A 15,949-nucleotide genomic window follows, 5' to 3' on the forward strand; every position below is an offset into this window, starting at 1 on the left:
CACCTAAATTAATCCCTTTTGGGCTCCAGTGGTCTTTCTGCAAAACAAGGGCTAGCATCAACAATCAATGCTTGGTGGGGGGACTGGTGGAGTGGCTCAAGTAGCAAAGCACCTGCCTAGCAGGCATGAGGTTCTGAGTTCAAACCCCAGGACCACCCAAAAAAAAAAATCAGTGCTTGACATTGCCTCAAAAGACAGAGAGCCAGCATTACAAAAACAGATCCCAGGAAAAAATATTGAGATTATTTTCCAGGAAATGGAACTAGTATAAGAAATAAACTGAAAGATGTAGGTACAATATTAAAACATGAAACTAAGTAAGGAAACATAAATCCCTGACTATCATTTAAGATTTAAGAAAAGATTTTCTATATGCCAGATCCAAAACAACAAATTAAGACCGTTCCAGGAAAAGAAAGTATTATGTTAATTCCAGAATTCTGATTGATACAAATTTTATAACAATATAAATTTAATGATGGCTAAAGCTAATTTTAAGACATATGAAAAAAAGAGCATAATTCACAAATAAAATATAACAAGTTATAAACACAAACCTGTTATATAACCTCCTGAAGGCTTGAGATTATCAAACTGTTTGTCATGCTTAGTGCGTTCTTCAGAGGTAATAGCCCACATGTTTGGCCCTCCTAAAACATGTGAAAGGCAAAGAAATTATAGTGTAAAAAAGCCTGCTTAAAATCATGTGTACATAGAATGCAATTCTAAAATGTAAATATAAATCTTAAGCGTCCATTTAATGACAGTATTTAATGTATGAATGACACAAAGAGTCATATCAACCATACACTCATCCACTCACTTAGCATCTATTGAATAATTACTGTATACCACTCACTGAAACAGGCTAAATACTGGCAATAAAAACATAAGTAAAATATTATTCCCATCCTCAAGGAATTCATACTTAGAAAACAACTAACAGTTAACACTACCAGTATTAACCTATGAAAAATCCTAAGCAGAAACACAAAACAAAAGTTGTGCTAATCCTAAATTATAAGCATCAGGAATTAAGTAAGAGGAAAAGTTAAAACTGAGGCAAATTCTTGAAGCTTGATTTGAATTTTTCCATGTGAAGAGGAGGTATAATAGCACTTCACTGGCACAGATAAGAAAAGGAATGTGCAAAGTGCTCTAAGTGTACCGACTACTGGCTACGGGACTATGTGTGGTACTATGTGGTAAGATATAGGCAGGCTGGAATTGGCCATAAAGGGTTTCTTTTCTTTTCTTTTTAACCAGTGCTGAGGAGGTAACCCAGGGTCTTATGCATTCTAGGAAAACTGTCTACCACTGAGCTACATTCTCCAGTCCTTTATTTCAAACTTTCAAAGTCTAGTGCAGATGTCACTTCTTCCAGATCACAGTAATTGCTTCCTCCTTCAGATTCTCAAGAGACTTCTTCATGCTTCTACAGAGCACTTAGGAAAATGCTGCAGTCACTCTGTCCATCTGCTACACCAGACTGTGAGCCCTGGAGGACAGGGGCTTTGGGTGTTTACCTTTCTATGCCCAGCAACAGTTGAGTGCCCAACACAAAGCAAACACTTAAAATGACTGTTGAGCAGATGTCTGAGTGAATAAAAGAGGAAGTAGAAAAAAAGAAGAAATACAAGATCAGGACTTGAGGGAACATTAACATTCACTTACAAACATTTTTGCCGTTCATCCTTCACTTAAGATTACCCTTCTCTGAGGCCTTTGTAAAGCTTTACACATTCAACATGGTTCTAACCATCTACAATTCACTTCTGGCTACCATTTCAGTTTACTCTATTTTTGTCAACCAGTAATCAAATATGTTTAGGTACATAAACTCATACATATTTGCTGCCTGCAGTGTGTGTAAAAAAATGCCCTACAAAAGCAATTTTTCAGGAATATTTATCACTGAAAAGTAGGAGCCCACTATCATTCTAAACACTATTTAACAAGTTTTTCTTAGCCCTAAATGCCTGGATTTTTAAAAATCTATAAACATCCTCTCTTAAACAGAAGTTTTAAGATTAAGAGTTAAAAATAAAGAAACAGATGTACTAAAGAACTGAAGATCTAAAATAGCTAAACCTACACACTTTCTAAATAAATACCACATATGTAGTAAAACTCAACTTGGTCTATCAGTTAATTAGAAAATAACTAAATAAACTCATCAGGATTCCAGTGACTAGAAAGGAAAGTAGTATAGTTATAGAACTGACTTATTACTGTATGACTTTGGGAAAATGATGATAATGGTTAAAAAATAACAACAAAGGGTGACAAAGATAGAAGTAGCTCACTTTTACTAAACCCAGACTGTATGCCTTACTACATTAACCCCTACCACTACCCTAAAAATTCAGGTACTATTATTATCCCCATTTCACGGATAAGGAAATTAAAATCAATGGTAAAGTAACTTGCTCAAGTTTGAGTAATAAGTGACAGGACTAAGATTAGAACCTCAGGGTAGCCTGACTCCCTGCTGAATTCCCTGTGTTCTACTATCTCAACATATATGGATAAAAACTCATAGTTTCTGTAGTCTAGTTATCAACTCTATAAAGTAAGAATCTAAACTCCACAGGGTTGTTGTAGAGAACATGTGGTAAGTAATAAACCTCCAATAGATAATACTAAATTATCTTTCATCTACCACATGGGCAAAATAACAATAGATAACATTTAATGAAATTTACCATGTGTCAGGTACTTTATGTGTATTGGTTCATTCAATTAAATCTTGCAAGAATCCTATGAGGTAACTATTATTATCACTATTCAGAGAAGGAATCTGAGATATGCAGAGATGAAGTAATTTGCCCAGAGTGGTTAAGTATTGTTAAAATCTACTCAGGCTTAAACTATTTGCCTTGATGATAAAAAGAAATAAACCCCAAAATACATTGTTGGTTTTTCAGTAATGATGTCAAGAAACTCAATGGGAAGGACTTGAGATGTGGCTCAAGGAGTAGAGCACCTGCTTTGTAAGCACAAAGCCCCAAATTCAAACCCGAGTACCACCAAAAGAAAAAAATGGAGAGGGGGCGGGGGGGGGGGGGAAGGAAGGGAGGGAGGGAGGGAGGAAGGAAGGAAGGAAGGAATTCATTTGGGAAAGGATAGTGTTCTTAACAAATGGTGCTGAAAGAACTTGAGATCCATATGGAAAACCAAAAAAAGAACCTGATGTTGCACCATATACAAAAAAATAACTGTAAATGGGTATGAGAACTAAACTAAGAGCTAAACTTTGAAACCTCTTGTAGAAAATCTTTGTAATGTGAACCCATGAACTCCAAACCAGCCTGCACAACATAGTGAGACACCACCTTGAAAAAAGAATCTGTGACATCAGGCCTGCTGTATGAATCTTGATCATATTATGACACTTTTTTATATACTACTATCTCTTCACCTTTCCTTGGCTACCTATCTTCATTATTAAACCTACCTGTTAATGTTTACTGTTTAATTCTCATGACTCCAATCAGCAACTTTGATCCTTTCGTATTCATTCATTCATTTAACAAACATTTGTGGAATATAATGATGAATAAAATAAACCCCTTATAAGAACTTACAGACTTTTTAATATTTGAGAGACTCTATAAGCCAAGAAAATCACAAACAACAATCATGGCTAAATATTATTATGATTAACATAACATCACTTGCAGAACAGAAATGTCCTAAAGCATTATGACAAGGAATATTTTTTTTTTTTGGAGGTACTAGAGTTTGAGTTCAGGGCCTCAGTTCTCTACCACTTAAACCACACTCCCTTCAAATTCGGACACTTCAAAACAAATGACATTAAAATGTAAGATATTAATGCATCAAGAATTTTTCAGAAATGAAATTATAACACAGAAGTAAGACAATTGGGAAAAATATGTAATTCAAAGCCAATTTTAAAATAGTTGATCCAATTTTGGCTTTTTTATTTAGAATACAGCACTAATAGAACCTTTTAAGAGCAACAGTTTATCTTGCACTTCAAATAAAAAAAAAAACTCCCAATCTTAGTCTATATTTGTAAGCCTTATAGAAAGGTAGAATTAGCTAAGTTTGAGGGTTGATGTCTACTATGTACTTAAAAAGCTAACAACCCTTTACATTGTCTGATAATCATATCAGGAACTCAGGAAAGTTCCATTCAGTTCCCCCAACTCACAACTAAGTTGACAATGTGTTATTTTCATAAAGATTTCTGTTGCTTATTCTCTTCTCAACTACTGGCTCTGTCAAACATGTTCTTATGAGCAATGAAGAAGGAAAATTCCACCTTTATAGAATATCTACTATATGCTAGAGCCTATGTAGTCAGTAGTGCTATCCCTGTTTTCACATATGCAGATACACATATTTACATAAATATACATATACATACGTAAAGAAACACAGGTAGTAGCACATCAGTATTCTAACACAATTCTAAATGTACATAATTCAAACATGCTATATCCTATTTATATTTCTAATAAGAAATATTCTGCATTGCTATTTTGCTTTGATTTAAAATAGTCAAATGAAATATGTTGATCTAGTACTAATTTAAATACCTAAAATACATCTGGAATACTGATATATATATAAAACTATAGCTTCTGTTGAAGGGACTTGAATAATAAAAACGTGGGTAGTTATAAATGCAGTGTAGTACTAGACCTGATTCTATAGCTCCAATGTTTACCATAGCAATTTCTTCACTACATGATTGAAATGATATCTGAGGTCTAAAATTCTGAAAAGGTAATAAGGCTCTAAAAATAAAACGTCAGGGCATTCCTCCTAAAGCCATTGACTGTTCTTGTTCTCTATTCCCTCAGCCCCTCTTCCATATTTTGTATACAGCCACCATGATGGGCTTTGGACCTTCTTCCTCACTTCCTTAGTCTTAGATACCCCATAATTTTGAGTCTGAAACAGGCCACATCACATCATAATAACAATTAGACAACATGTATCTGAAGTAACCTCTTGCTTATCATCTGGGGCTCATCCATCATGCTCTTTGAATTTTCAATCTCATTGAATTTTTGAAAAGCAGAATGCAAACCTACCATGATTAAAGGAGGCTTTGGCAAGGATTATTCTCCAGTGCAAAAGACACTCATAGCAGAGACACAAATGGTAAAATATGATGCACTGACCTTTTTAGTTCTGCTCAAAGATGGAACGTTAACTAATAAAGAGACTAAGAAAAGAGTATCTGTTTAATAGAACTTTTTGGGATAATATAAATATTCTATACCTGTATTGTCCAATATGGTACCCACATGTGGCTCTGAGTTCTTAAAATACAGCTATATGATTTACTTAATTTTTATTAATTTAAATTGAAACTGAAATAGCCACATGTAGCTGGTGGCTACTATACAAGGTAGTGCAGCTATCTAGGACTAAAAAGTTCAAAAGATCTGTGGTTAATCTCAGGATAATAAAGTATACACATGACAAAACTGGGAGAGTATGTCAGAAGCATTTACACAAACAACTGAGTCTAGGCATACTTTATAGACAAGTCCCAATAGCCCTGAGCACCAAAAAATTTAACAAACTGTGACTAAAGGAGTCAATAGAGGAGCAAACACTGCTTTTGAAGGTTTTGTGGTGTACATGAATACTTCTTTCAATAAGATCTTAAATCCTGCATTGGACTTAAAGTAGATATATACAAGATATTATTAATCTTCGCTTATTTTATAAGCTAAGTAGAAGGTACCACAATAGTCTCTATTTGCTATCAATTCTTCAAAAGTTTTAAAAAATTAGTATCTTTATTTCTACATACCACTTCTATATACCTAACAGTTTCGATAATTATTCATATAAGCATTCTTTTGTTAGTGAACATTTTGTTTCCAATATTACTCTTTTATATATAATGCAATGGGCTACAAAGCAGATACATAAATGTTTGTGGAATGAAGAAATAGGATGAAGAAAGATTCAAGATGTACTGCTTTCTTTCATTTACTTATTTTTTTGTTTGTTGTTTGTTTTGCAGTACTGGGAATAAACACAGGGCCTTATACTTGCTAGGCAGGCACTAAACCACTTGAATCATTTCTTCAGTCCACAAGTATTTGTTAAACAATTACCATGGTAATTTTACAACTTCTACTTTTTTTTGTAGTAATGGGACTTGAACTCAGGGCCTGGTGCTCGCTAGGCAAACACTCTACCACTTGAGATATGCTTTAGCCCTTATTTTGTTTATAAATTTGATTAACATGTTGTTTAAAGTTTATAACTAAACTGTGTTCATTGAGAACTCTTTCCTAAAGAGCATGGAAATGCTCAAACTTTGATAGAACAAGTTACACTAAAATTGCTGCTATGACTTTAAATTTATATACCACTTACAGAAAATTATTTAATTTTTAAAACAGTCTGTAGCACTACTCTATAATTCCATACCATTTCCCACAAAGGAAGCAATGCTCATATTGATCCTTCTTTCTAAAAGAACTTTCAAGAATGTATTTGTAGATAACTTGCTATAATGAAATTCAACTGTGGATGACAGAAATTCCAAAATAAGGGCATATGGAAGACTTTCTCTTTTTTCTGGTACTGGGGCTTGAACTCAGGGCCTTCACCTTGAGCCACTCCACCAGCCCTTTTTGGTGAAGGGGTTTTGCGAGATAGGGTCTCACGAACTATTTGCCCAGGCTGACTTTGAACCATGATCCTCCTGATATCCGCCTCTTGCAAAGCTAGGATTATAGGCGTGAGCCACCGGCACCTGGCATGAAGACTTTTCTAACATAAATACTTAAATAAAAATTCTAAACAGAGGGAAAAAACACAAAGCCCTTACCAAAAGCCTATCCTTACATGACACAAAATCCTACCACACATTAGAATTACTTCTACTTTCTATGCCAATAACTCATTATCCCAAAACTTTCCTAAATTTCAAGGTTTGCATCTTCAAATATACACCGTGCATTTTCTTTATTAATAATATACTCATTTGAGTCTATGACTGAAAAGATTAAAGAAAAAGATGAAACTGATCAAAAACTAGATGGTCACATCTAACTAGAATTGCTTGGTAAAGATGGTGGAACGTCCTCCCCTCTTTTTCTTATGTTCTTTAATGTTATTGTTTTCTACTTAAATGTTAAAGAATTAATGACTTTATTCTCTACATCCTTACAATTATGTACAATTAGCTAATGAACTGTACCACAAAATTAAGAACTCAGCATTTCTATAGATTTCTTTAGTGATTTAAAAAAAGGCTTTAACTATTCACAATAGTCAAGTTATGGTAACAGCTAAGATGCCCCACTACTGATGAATGGATCAAGAAAATGTGGTATCTATACACAATGGAATTTTATGCACTCATGAAGAAGAATGAAATGTTATCATTCGCTGGTAAATGGATGGAATTGGAGAACATCATTCTGAGTGAGATTAGCCTGGCCCAAAAGACCAAAAATCGTATGTTCTCCCTCATATGCAGACTTTAGATCAAGGGCAAACACAACAAAGGGATTGGACTTTGATCACACGATAAAGCAAGAGCACACAAGGAAGGTATGAGGATAGGTAAGACACCCAAAAAACTAGATAGCATTTGTTGCCCTCAACGCAGAGAAACTAAAGCAGATACTTTAAAGCAACTGAGGCCAATAGGAGAAGGGGACCAGGAACTACAGAAAAGGTTAGTTCGAGAAGAATTAACTTAGAAGGTAACACGCATGTACAGGAAATAAATGCATGTCAACTCCCTGTACAGCTATCTGTATCTCAACTATCAAAAACCCTTGGTCCTTCCTATTATTGCTTATACTCTCTCTTCAACAAAATTAGAGATAAGGGCAGAATAATTTCTGCCTGGTAGCGGGGGTAAGGCAGGGTAAGGGAGAGGGCAGGGGTAAGGGGGGAGAAATGACCCAAACATTGTATGCACATATGAATAAAATAAAAATTTAAAAAAAATTTTAAAAGACTTTAAAAACTTTTTATTATAGAAAGTACCTAAACATTTTCTTTTAAAGTGTTTCATACTGAACCATTATTTATGTGGATATACATAGTTCTTCATAAAGGAAAAAGTAAATCTGACGTGTATTAAGTGGTACTTTATTGGCTTTATCTGTTTGCAATCATCCTCTGCTACCCAAAACATCTTTACTGTTCACCTAATAGCCCTCTCTATCTTTATCTCCAGTTTTATGCACAAAACACAATTATTTTTTAGGTTATTCTGAACTGTTCAATGGCAGCACACATTCCAGATGATACTGCAGAACATGCTTACACAGAGACATGGAATTTGCTGCATAATGCTATAACAGGAGTGCAGTGTTCTGAAATAAAATTTTCAGTATCATTTAAAAGAAGAGTTTAAGTTTTACATTTACAAGATAAGGAAAATTATCTACACAAATATTTTAAGCCTCTACCAAAAGTGAAAAAGAAAACCCAACAGCAACAAGCATAAAGCTGCTTACCATTCATTGCTGTGGGAAACTGAGCCATCATGGTCCTGAATTTTCCTTGCTAGTTCTTAGCCATCTGCAACATAAAAACATGCCATTAATAACACAACAAGGGCACATCACAGGTTATTGCACTGGTTAAACAGTAGGAATGTCTGTCCCCTTCAGTTCACACTTCCAACAGAAAGCAATGCAGAGCTTCTGCTGCTGCTGAGCAGGCACAGTTTACATTTGGGGAAGAGTAGGAGATTTTGTTGGATTACTGTGCTGCCTTAAACATGTAACTACTTAAAAGAACCAGTCACATATTTAATAACAGATACTGACTAACGAATCCTTTGGCATAAACCAACATTCTTACAGAAACTAGTTTAGGAGAGAGGAAGGGCTATTATAACTAGATAAGAATTTATCTCAGAGAAATCAACAGTATAAATTAAGTATACAAGAATACCATGGAAATCCATAATACTCTTTTTCAAAAAAATCCCCCAAATAAGAACCTATCTAAAATAAATGTAGCACAGATGTTTCAGCTGTCCAAGCTTAAAAAGTAGTCTAACAAGGGGCTGAGGGTGTAACTCAGTGGTAAAGCGCTTACCAACATGCATGAAGCCCTGGGTTTGAGCCCCAGCATCATACACACACATACACACACACACACACACACACACACACACACAGAGTCTAAAAGTAAATATTAAAATACATACATAATTATTAAAACACATATATATGTTTATTTAAACAAAACTAAAAGTGCTAGGAAAGTTCTCTGCACTAAAAAAAGATTAACAAATCCACTCAGCTATTTACCTAGCTGTAATAATGGAAAAGTTATTTAACCTTCAAGTCTCAGATTCCTCATCTATAAAGATACTTTGGAAGACTGCTTTTTTAAAGTATTAGACATAATCCATTATACTGCCTGACACACAATATGTATTCAATAAATGGCTGTTATTTTGCAAACATCCAGGAAGGGCAAGTGCAATATCATTTTGAATGTTGAACATTACTTAATTGTGAATTAATAGAAAATTCAAAATTTGTTTCAAGAAACTTGAGGGCAGGACAAGTCAGGGAGAGTGAAGACCTAGCAAATTTATACAAATGTACTTAGTAATCAAAACGGGGATAATACTGCAGAAGAAGGGATGGGAGGAGAAGAATGAGTTTTAAGAAAGGGAGAAAGGGTTATTATAAGGCTTTACTTTTTAGATGAGAGAAAAAACTATTTGGAGAAGAAAAAAGACAGATTTAATTTCCAAAAAGGAGTAGAAAGGAAGATGACCTGAACTAAATGGCATTAGACAGCTCTTGGGCATAAAGTTCGGCCATAACGGGACAGACATTCCTGGCTCTGGATTTAAATAAAGCTCACAAATAGCAGCAGGGATGAATGGAGACATTTGTAAATTTGGAAGCAGGAAAAAAGGAATTAAGAACATACAGATTTTTTTTTCTGCAACCTTCCTTTTGCTCTTTTCAACAGGCTTCAACAGGCTTAAACAGTTCAAAAGGCAAGGCTAAAGACAGACTGTTGATCTCCTGGACCCCCAAGTGCCCAGGTCACATGCAAATTAGTTTCTTTGAACCAAGCAGATGTGTACATTCAAATTAGGTTAGGTCCTACCCATCTGAACACTTGTTAAATGAATGAATATGGGGAAATACTGTAGGCAGAGGGAAACAGTAGGTGCAAAGGCAGAGTGATTGGTGTGGTTGGGAAAACAGATGACCACTCATCAAACAGTGAAGGGCTGGTAACAATGCAAGGAACCAAAGCAATAACAATGTGGCAAAAATCTGCTACATTCACACCTTGCTGATACAAATGGAAATAAGCACAACCACCTTAGAAAAAAATTTAAAAGAAGACATATTATATATATATATATAAAATATATATATGTACATATACATAAGTATATAAATACATAATTAAAGTGGAAATCAAGTACCAAGATTAACAATCAAGTTTTGAATATATTGTTCCAGATTTTCTGATTATTAGCAAATACTGTCTTTAAAAAATGAAATCATACTTCATTGTTCTGCAACTTTTTTCATGTTTCCAATTTTTCATCACCATAAATAATGTTACAATAAGCATTTCTCATATCTGTATGTAAATGTAAGTCTAGGTACACATGTGATATATTTCCAAAGATAAACCCTAAAAGTGGAACATAGCAAGTTACAGTGCACAAACACTGCAATTTTAACAGATATTACCAAATAGTTTAAATTGGACTTCATCTATAAGGTCTCTCAATATAAGGTACCAATAAGATGGGATTTAGATTCACAACCCCTTGACTCAGACTTAATTTTGAGTACATATAGCAGAAATACACCATGTTTCCTCTAAGCTCTTCTCCCTTAACTAAGCTTTTCCTCTCCCAATAAATATAATTACAAGTTAATCTCAAACATGAAAAATCTATTGAGCAGACAATATAGACAGGTGAAGTGGGGTAGACCTGAAGACCCTTTCCTGACACTACCACAGTTAATGGTCTGGTATTTAGCTTTACAGATTTATTTTATGCATATATAAATAAACATGTTTAATAAGATTATATTATGCATACTAGTGTTAATTTCTCTTTCATTCTATATATTACAGACATTCTTCTACAGCAATACATAATAGGTCAACTGTATTCTTTTAAACAGATATGTAGTATTTTATAATACGGATATACTATAATTTATTTCCTATCAGTAGATACTGCTTCCTGTTTTCTGCTTAACAAACTATGTCACTTTGTGATTTTTTTTTTTTTTGTGGAACTGGGGTTTGAACTCAGGACTCTGTGCTTGCAAAGCAGACACTCTACCACTTGAGCCACACCTCCAGTCCAACCATGCCACTTCAGACATCCTCATATACACTGAGAATTTGAGTAGAATAATACTCCTAGGTGTAGAATGGATACCAAATTGCTTTCTAAAAATTTGGTATTATTTTTACTCCTGCTAATATGTAAGAATACTTTTCTGCATAATCCTGACAATATCTGGTATAAATAATTATTTTATACTGCACCAATCTGAGAGCCAAAATAATATTTTAAATTCTTATTATTTTGTTATTATTTTAATGGTGCTGGACATGAAACACAGGGCCCTACACATGCTAGGCAAGCACTTCATCAATGAGTTACATCCCTAGGCCTTGTTTGTTTTTATTTTGAGAAAGGGTCTTGCTAATGTAGCCCAGGCTGGCCCCAAACTTAAAATCCTCCTGTGTATGCTCTGGAATGCTACGATTACAGGTGTGTACCACCAGGCCCTGAATTAGGCATCTTTCATATGTTCATATCTATATTTACTGTACAGGAAAATTAAAGTTGTCTTTTCATTTTTTTTTTGCCCATTTTCTGTGGCAGTGCTGCCCAATGGAAATATAATGGAAATAAATAATTTGAAATTTCTAGTAATCACATTTTAAAAAGTAAAGAGGCTGGGAGTATAACTAAGGGGTAGCACATTTGCTGAGCACGTGAGAGACCCTGGGTTTAATCTCTAGTGCCAAAGAAAAAAGACGGATGCCTATGGCTCATGCCTAACTACTCAGGAGGCAAAGATTGAGAAGATCACACTTTGAGGCCAGCCCAGACAAAAAGTTCATGAGACCCCCCGCCAACAGAAAAAGCCGAGCATGGTGGTACATCTCTGTTATCCCAGTTACTGCTGGGAAACATAAATAGAAGGATAACAAACCAGGCAAAAAGTGAGACCCTAATCTCAAAAATAACCAGAGCAAAAGAGGCTGGAGGTGTAGCTCAAACAGTAGAGTGCCTACCTAGCAAATCTGAGAGCCTGAATTCAAACCACAGTACCACTAAAAAAAAGGAAAGAAAAAAGAAACAGGAGAAATTAGTGTTACTAATATACTTCATTTAACTTATAGCTATGAATCATCATTTCAACATATTATCAGTATAAAAAATTGAGACCTTTTACATTTTTTTAAATTAAGTCTCTAAACTCCAGTGTGTAATACACACTTAAGAGCACCATTCAGTGCAGACTACACCTATTTCAAGCGCTCATTAGCCACATGTCAAGTGTTCACTAGTCAAATGTTGCTAAATAGCTACTGTACTGGACATAGAAGAATCCTTTTCCTGTGTGTCTGTGGTACTCACCCATATATTTTCTTGCATCTCAGTCTTTTCCCTCTTTTTCATATTCTTTTATTATACAAATAATTCAAAAGCAAAGGCTTCAAAAAATGCAACTTATAAAAAGAAAGGACTAGTGGAGTGGCTCAAATGGTAGAGCACCTGCCTAACAAGCGTAAGACTCTGAGTTCAAGCCCCAGTACTGCCAAAAAAACAAAGAAACAAAAAAGACAGTCTGACAGTCACTCTTTACTTCTACACACTATCACTACCAAAGACAACCCTATCAGCCATTTTGAGTACATCCTTACAGCCTATTTTTACATATTACACAAATGTATACATACCCACATATCATTTTGTTTCACCTACTCTGTGACACTTTACATTGTCTTAAGCTGCTTCTTTTTTCTTCTTTTATCGTTTTTACATTTACTTACATGTGTATACATTGTTTGTACCACCTGCCCCCCTCCCCCCACCCCCCATCTTAAGCTTCTTCTAAGACAAAGTTCATCAGAAATACCATATTCTTTAAAATTGTAGTCAACAAGAGGGAGTCATAAGAATTTATCTTTTAATGTTCATTTGACACATTTATATCATTATAAAAACTTAAAATGTACAAATAAGGAAAGTCAAAGTTTCCTTTGATGACCAATCCCTATCACAATTCCTTAAACTGTCTAGGGCTAACAACATGTCCTGTGTACTTCCACAGATCCTTTTCCATGCATTACAATAACAACACATAAAAAGCATTACTCTGGTTGACAGTAAGCTTTTACCTATAATATATATTACAAATGCTTCTTTTGAGATAGAGTATTACTATGTGCTCCAGGCTGGCCTTGAACTTCTAGTCTGAAGTGATCCTCCTGCCTTAACCTCCCAAGTAGCTTGAACTACAGTGCATACCACTATGCACAACTTATAAATGCTTTTTATCCAGCTTGTTGCATTTCAATTTTAGGGTATTTTTTAATTATACCAATGTTCTTATTTTTATATCAAAATCTTTCCTTAATGACTGCTAAATATCCTATCATACCAGGTCTTCTATCATAAATAGGCCTATATTTTGTTCTAATATGTTTGTGATTTAGGGTTTCTTTAAATGTATATATTTGATCTATCTGGATTTTTATTTTGGAGTAGAGAAATAGATATGGAAGCAAAACTATTTCTTCCACTCTTCCACCACCACCATCAACCTGCAATATCTAGCAGTGGCTACCTTTCTCATCACTCTAGTCCCTAAGAAAGAATCAGAGCCCATAAAGAAAAAAAGGCAGAAGGGTACAATACAGCCTGGAAAGGAAGGAAGGGAGGAATTTTAGTGAGGAAAAACCCAACAAGTGCCACTTCAGCCAGGTGATAATGAAAATGGTGGTTACTACTATGATTTTCCTTCCCAAAACCCATTAACTCAATCCACTCAGGCCAAGATACCAACAATTTCTAACATGTGCATATATCTACAGCACAAGTGACCACTACCCCTCAAAACCATCAAAGTCATCAAATATAAAGAAAGTCTAAGAAAAAGTCACAAGCAAGAGGAGCCTGACCATGTCAAGCCTAGGTATGGTTACTTGCCTGTAATCCTAGCTATTCGGGAGGTGGAGAGCAGGCAGATTGTGGTTTGAAGCCAGCCTGGGCTGGGTGGGCATGGTGATGGATGCCTATCATCTCAGCTATTACTCAGGAAGCATAAATAGAAGGATCACCATCCAGGAAGGCCTGGGCATAAAATAAAAAGCAAGATCCTACTCGAAAAATAACAAAAGCAGAAAGGGCTGAGGGCATGGCTCAAGTGGTAGAGAGTCTGCCTGGCAAGAACAAGGCTCTGAGTTCAAACACAGTATTGCCTTCCCTCACCACCCATGAATGACAACTAAATGTAATGTGATCCTGGGACAGAAAAAGGACATTAAGCAAAAACAGGATAACAGAATAAAGTGTGGACATTAGTTAATAATAACATATCAATATTGGCTCATTATTTGTAACAAAGTACCATATTAAAGTAAGATGTGAGTAGCAGAAAAATTGTGTGTGGGACAGGTGGAAGGATATGTGGGAACCTTGTACTATCTGTTCTATTTTTCTATAAACTTGAACCTGTTCAAAAACTAAATCTAACAATTTGCAAAGTAGCAACAAAGAAAAAGCAAATATCTCAGAAGTAGACTTAACACAGGGTAAAACTGTACCTCTAACTTTGGCACATTCATCCAAAACAAAATACTCACTTGACTCAATTTATAGGAATTTAAGAAAGTAATCCAAAGAAGGAAAACAGATAGCAAAGATGCATAGGACAGTGTTATCGATATAGAAAAAATACAAATAAGTTAATTTACCAAATGATAGAAAGGAGTAAGAAAATAAACTTAAAACCACTCAGAATATTATCCCCTGTTATAAGTGACATTTTTTTGTTGGTTTGCTTATTTTGAGGCAGGGTCTTACTATGCAGCCCATGCTGGCCTTGAATTCTCCATCTTCCTGCCCCTCCTAAGGACAAGAATCATAGATGCGTGCTACCATGCCCAGCTACAAAAGACAATTTAAAGATAGGAAATGTTTATGATATACATTTTTTTAAAAAACACAAAAGTATAAAATATGAGGACAAGTATTCATAATTACATATGCATGTGTCAAAGGTTAAAAGAAAACCTCCTGAGTGAAAGGACCATATCTTTATGATTCTAGCATGTAACCGTGTTTGGCAAAGTAAATGTTAAAAATACATTCACTGAATAATAATATTTATCACAGTTTTATTTATGATGGCAAAAAGAAAAATAAATAACCTAAGCATGAAAACAGAAGTATATTTAATAAGTCATAGTCTACCTACTACAAAAAATAACAGTTACTGAAACACAGAAACTATGAACATAAAAAAAAATCTTCTATCACAATGAGTGACAAAATGCAATGTACCCTATGATTACAACTATATAAAAATATTATATACTACACACACATACACATAATATCTATCTAAATACAAAATCCTGATTGGAAAGCACTAACACACTAAAAGTAATTGATTTAGGTGGAAAGATCTGGGGTGAAATTTTTTTTCTTCTCTTGTTTTTTTTTCCAATCTTATATAAAACACATACACAAAAATATCAAGCAATTAAACAGACAAATATTAAGATCACATTAATTCAGTGAAGAGAACTCTTTAGTAAATTTCAACTTGTCTTTCAAAAACCAAGAATGCCATCTTTTAACCCAATAGCCAACTATAATCTAGAGCTTTACCTTTGTTTATTCTTCAGTCTAGTCACTGCAGCAAAATAGTGATTTTGGGGGGTTGTTTTC

At 34.7% G+C, this 15,949-nt stretch overlaps 1 protein-coding gene across 7 annotated transcripts in view; it reads right to left on the reverse strand.

The window, feature by feature from the left end:
• Nucleotides 1–15,949, reverse strand: part of Itsn2 (intersectin 2) — a 125,207-nt gene that overhangs the window by 94,702 nt on the left and 14,556 nt on the right. For all 7 annotated transcript variants that reach the window (XM_074049278.1, XM_074049277.1, XM_074049281.1 and 4 more), the window contains 2 exons: nucleotides 8,481–8,544; nucleotides 558–650 (listed from right to left, as the gene is read on the reverse strand). In XM_074049278.1, coding sequence (XP_073905379.1) covers nucleotides 558–650; nucleotides 8,481–8,511 — 124 coding nt within the window. In that variant the 5' untranslated portion in view covers nucleotides 8,512–8,544. Of the gene's footprint in view, nucleotides 1–557; nucleotides 651–8,480; nucleotides 8,545–15,949 lie in introns of those variants that run through there.

The sequence above is a fragment of the Castor canadensis genome, chromosome 12 (genome assembly GCF_047511655.1).
Source record: "Castor canadensis chromosome 12, mCasCan1.hap1v2, whole genome shotgun sequence".
Lineage (NCBI taxonomy): Eukaryota > Metazoa > Chordata > Mammalia > Rodentia > Castoridae > Castor > Castor canadensis.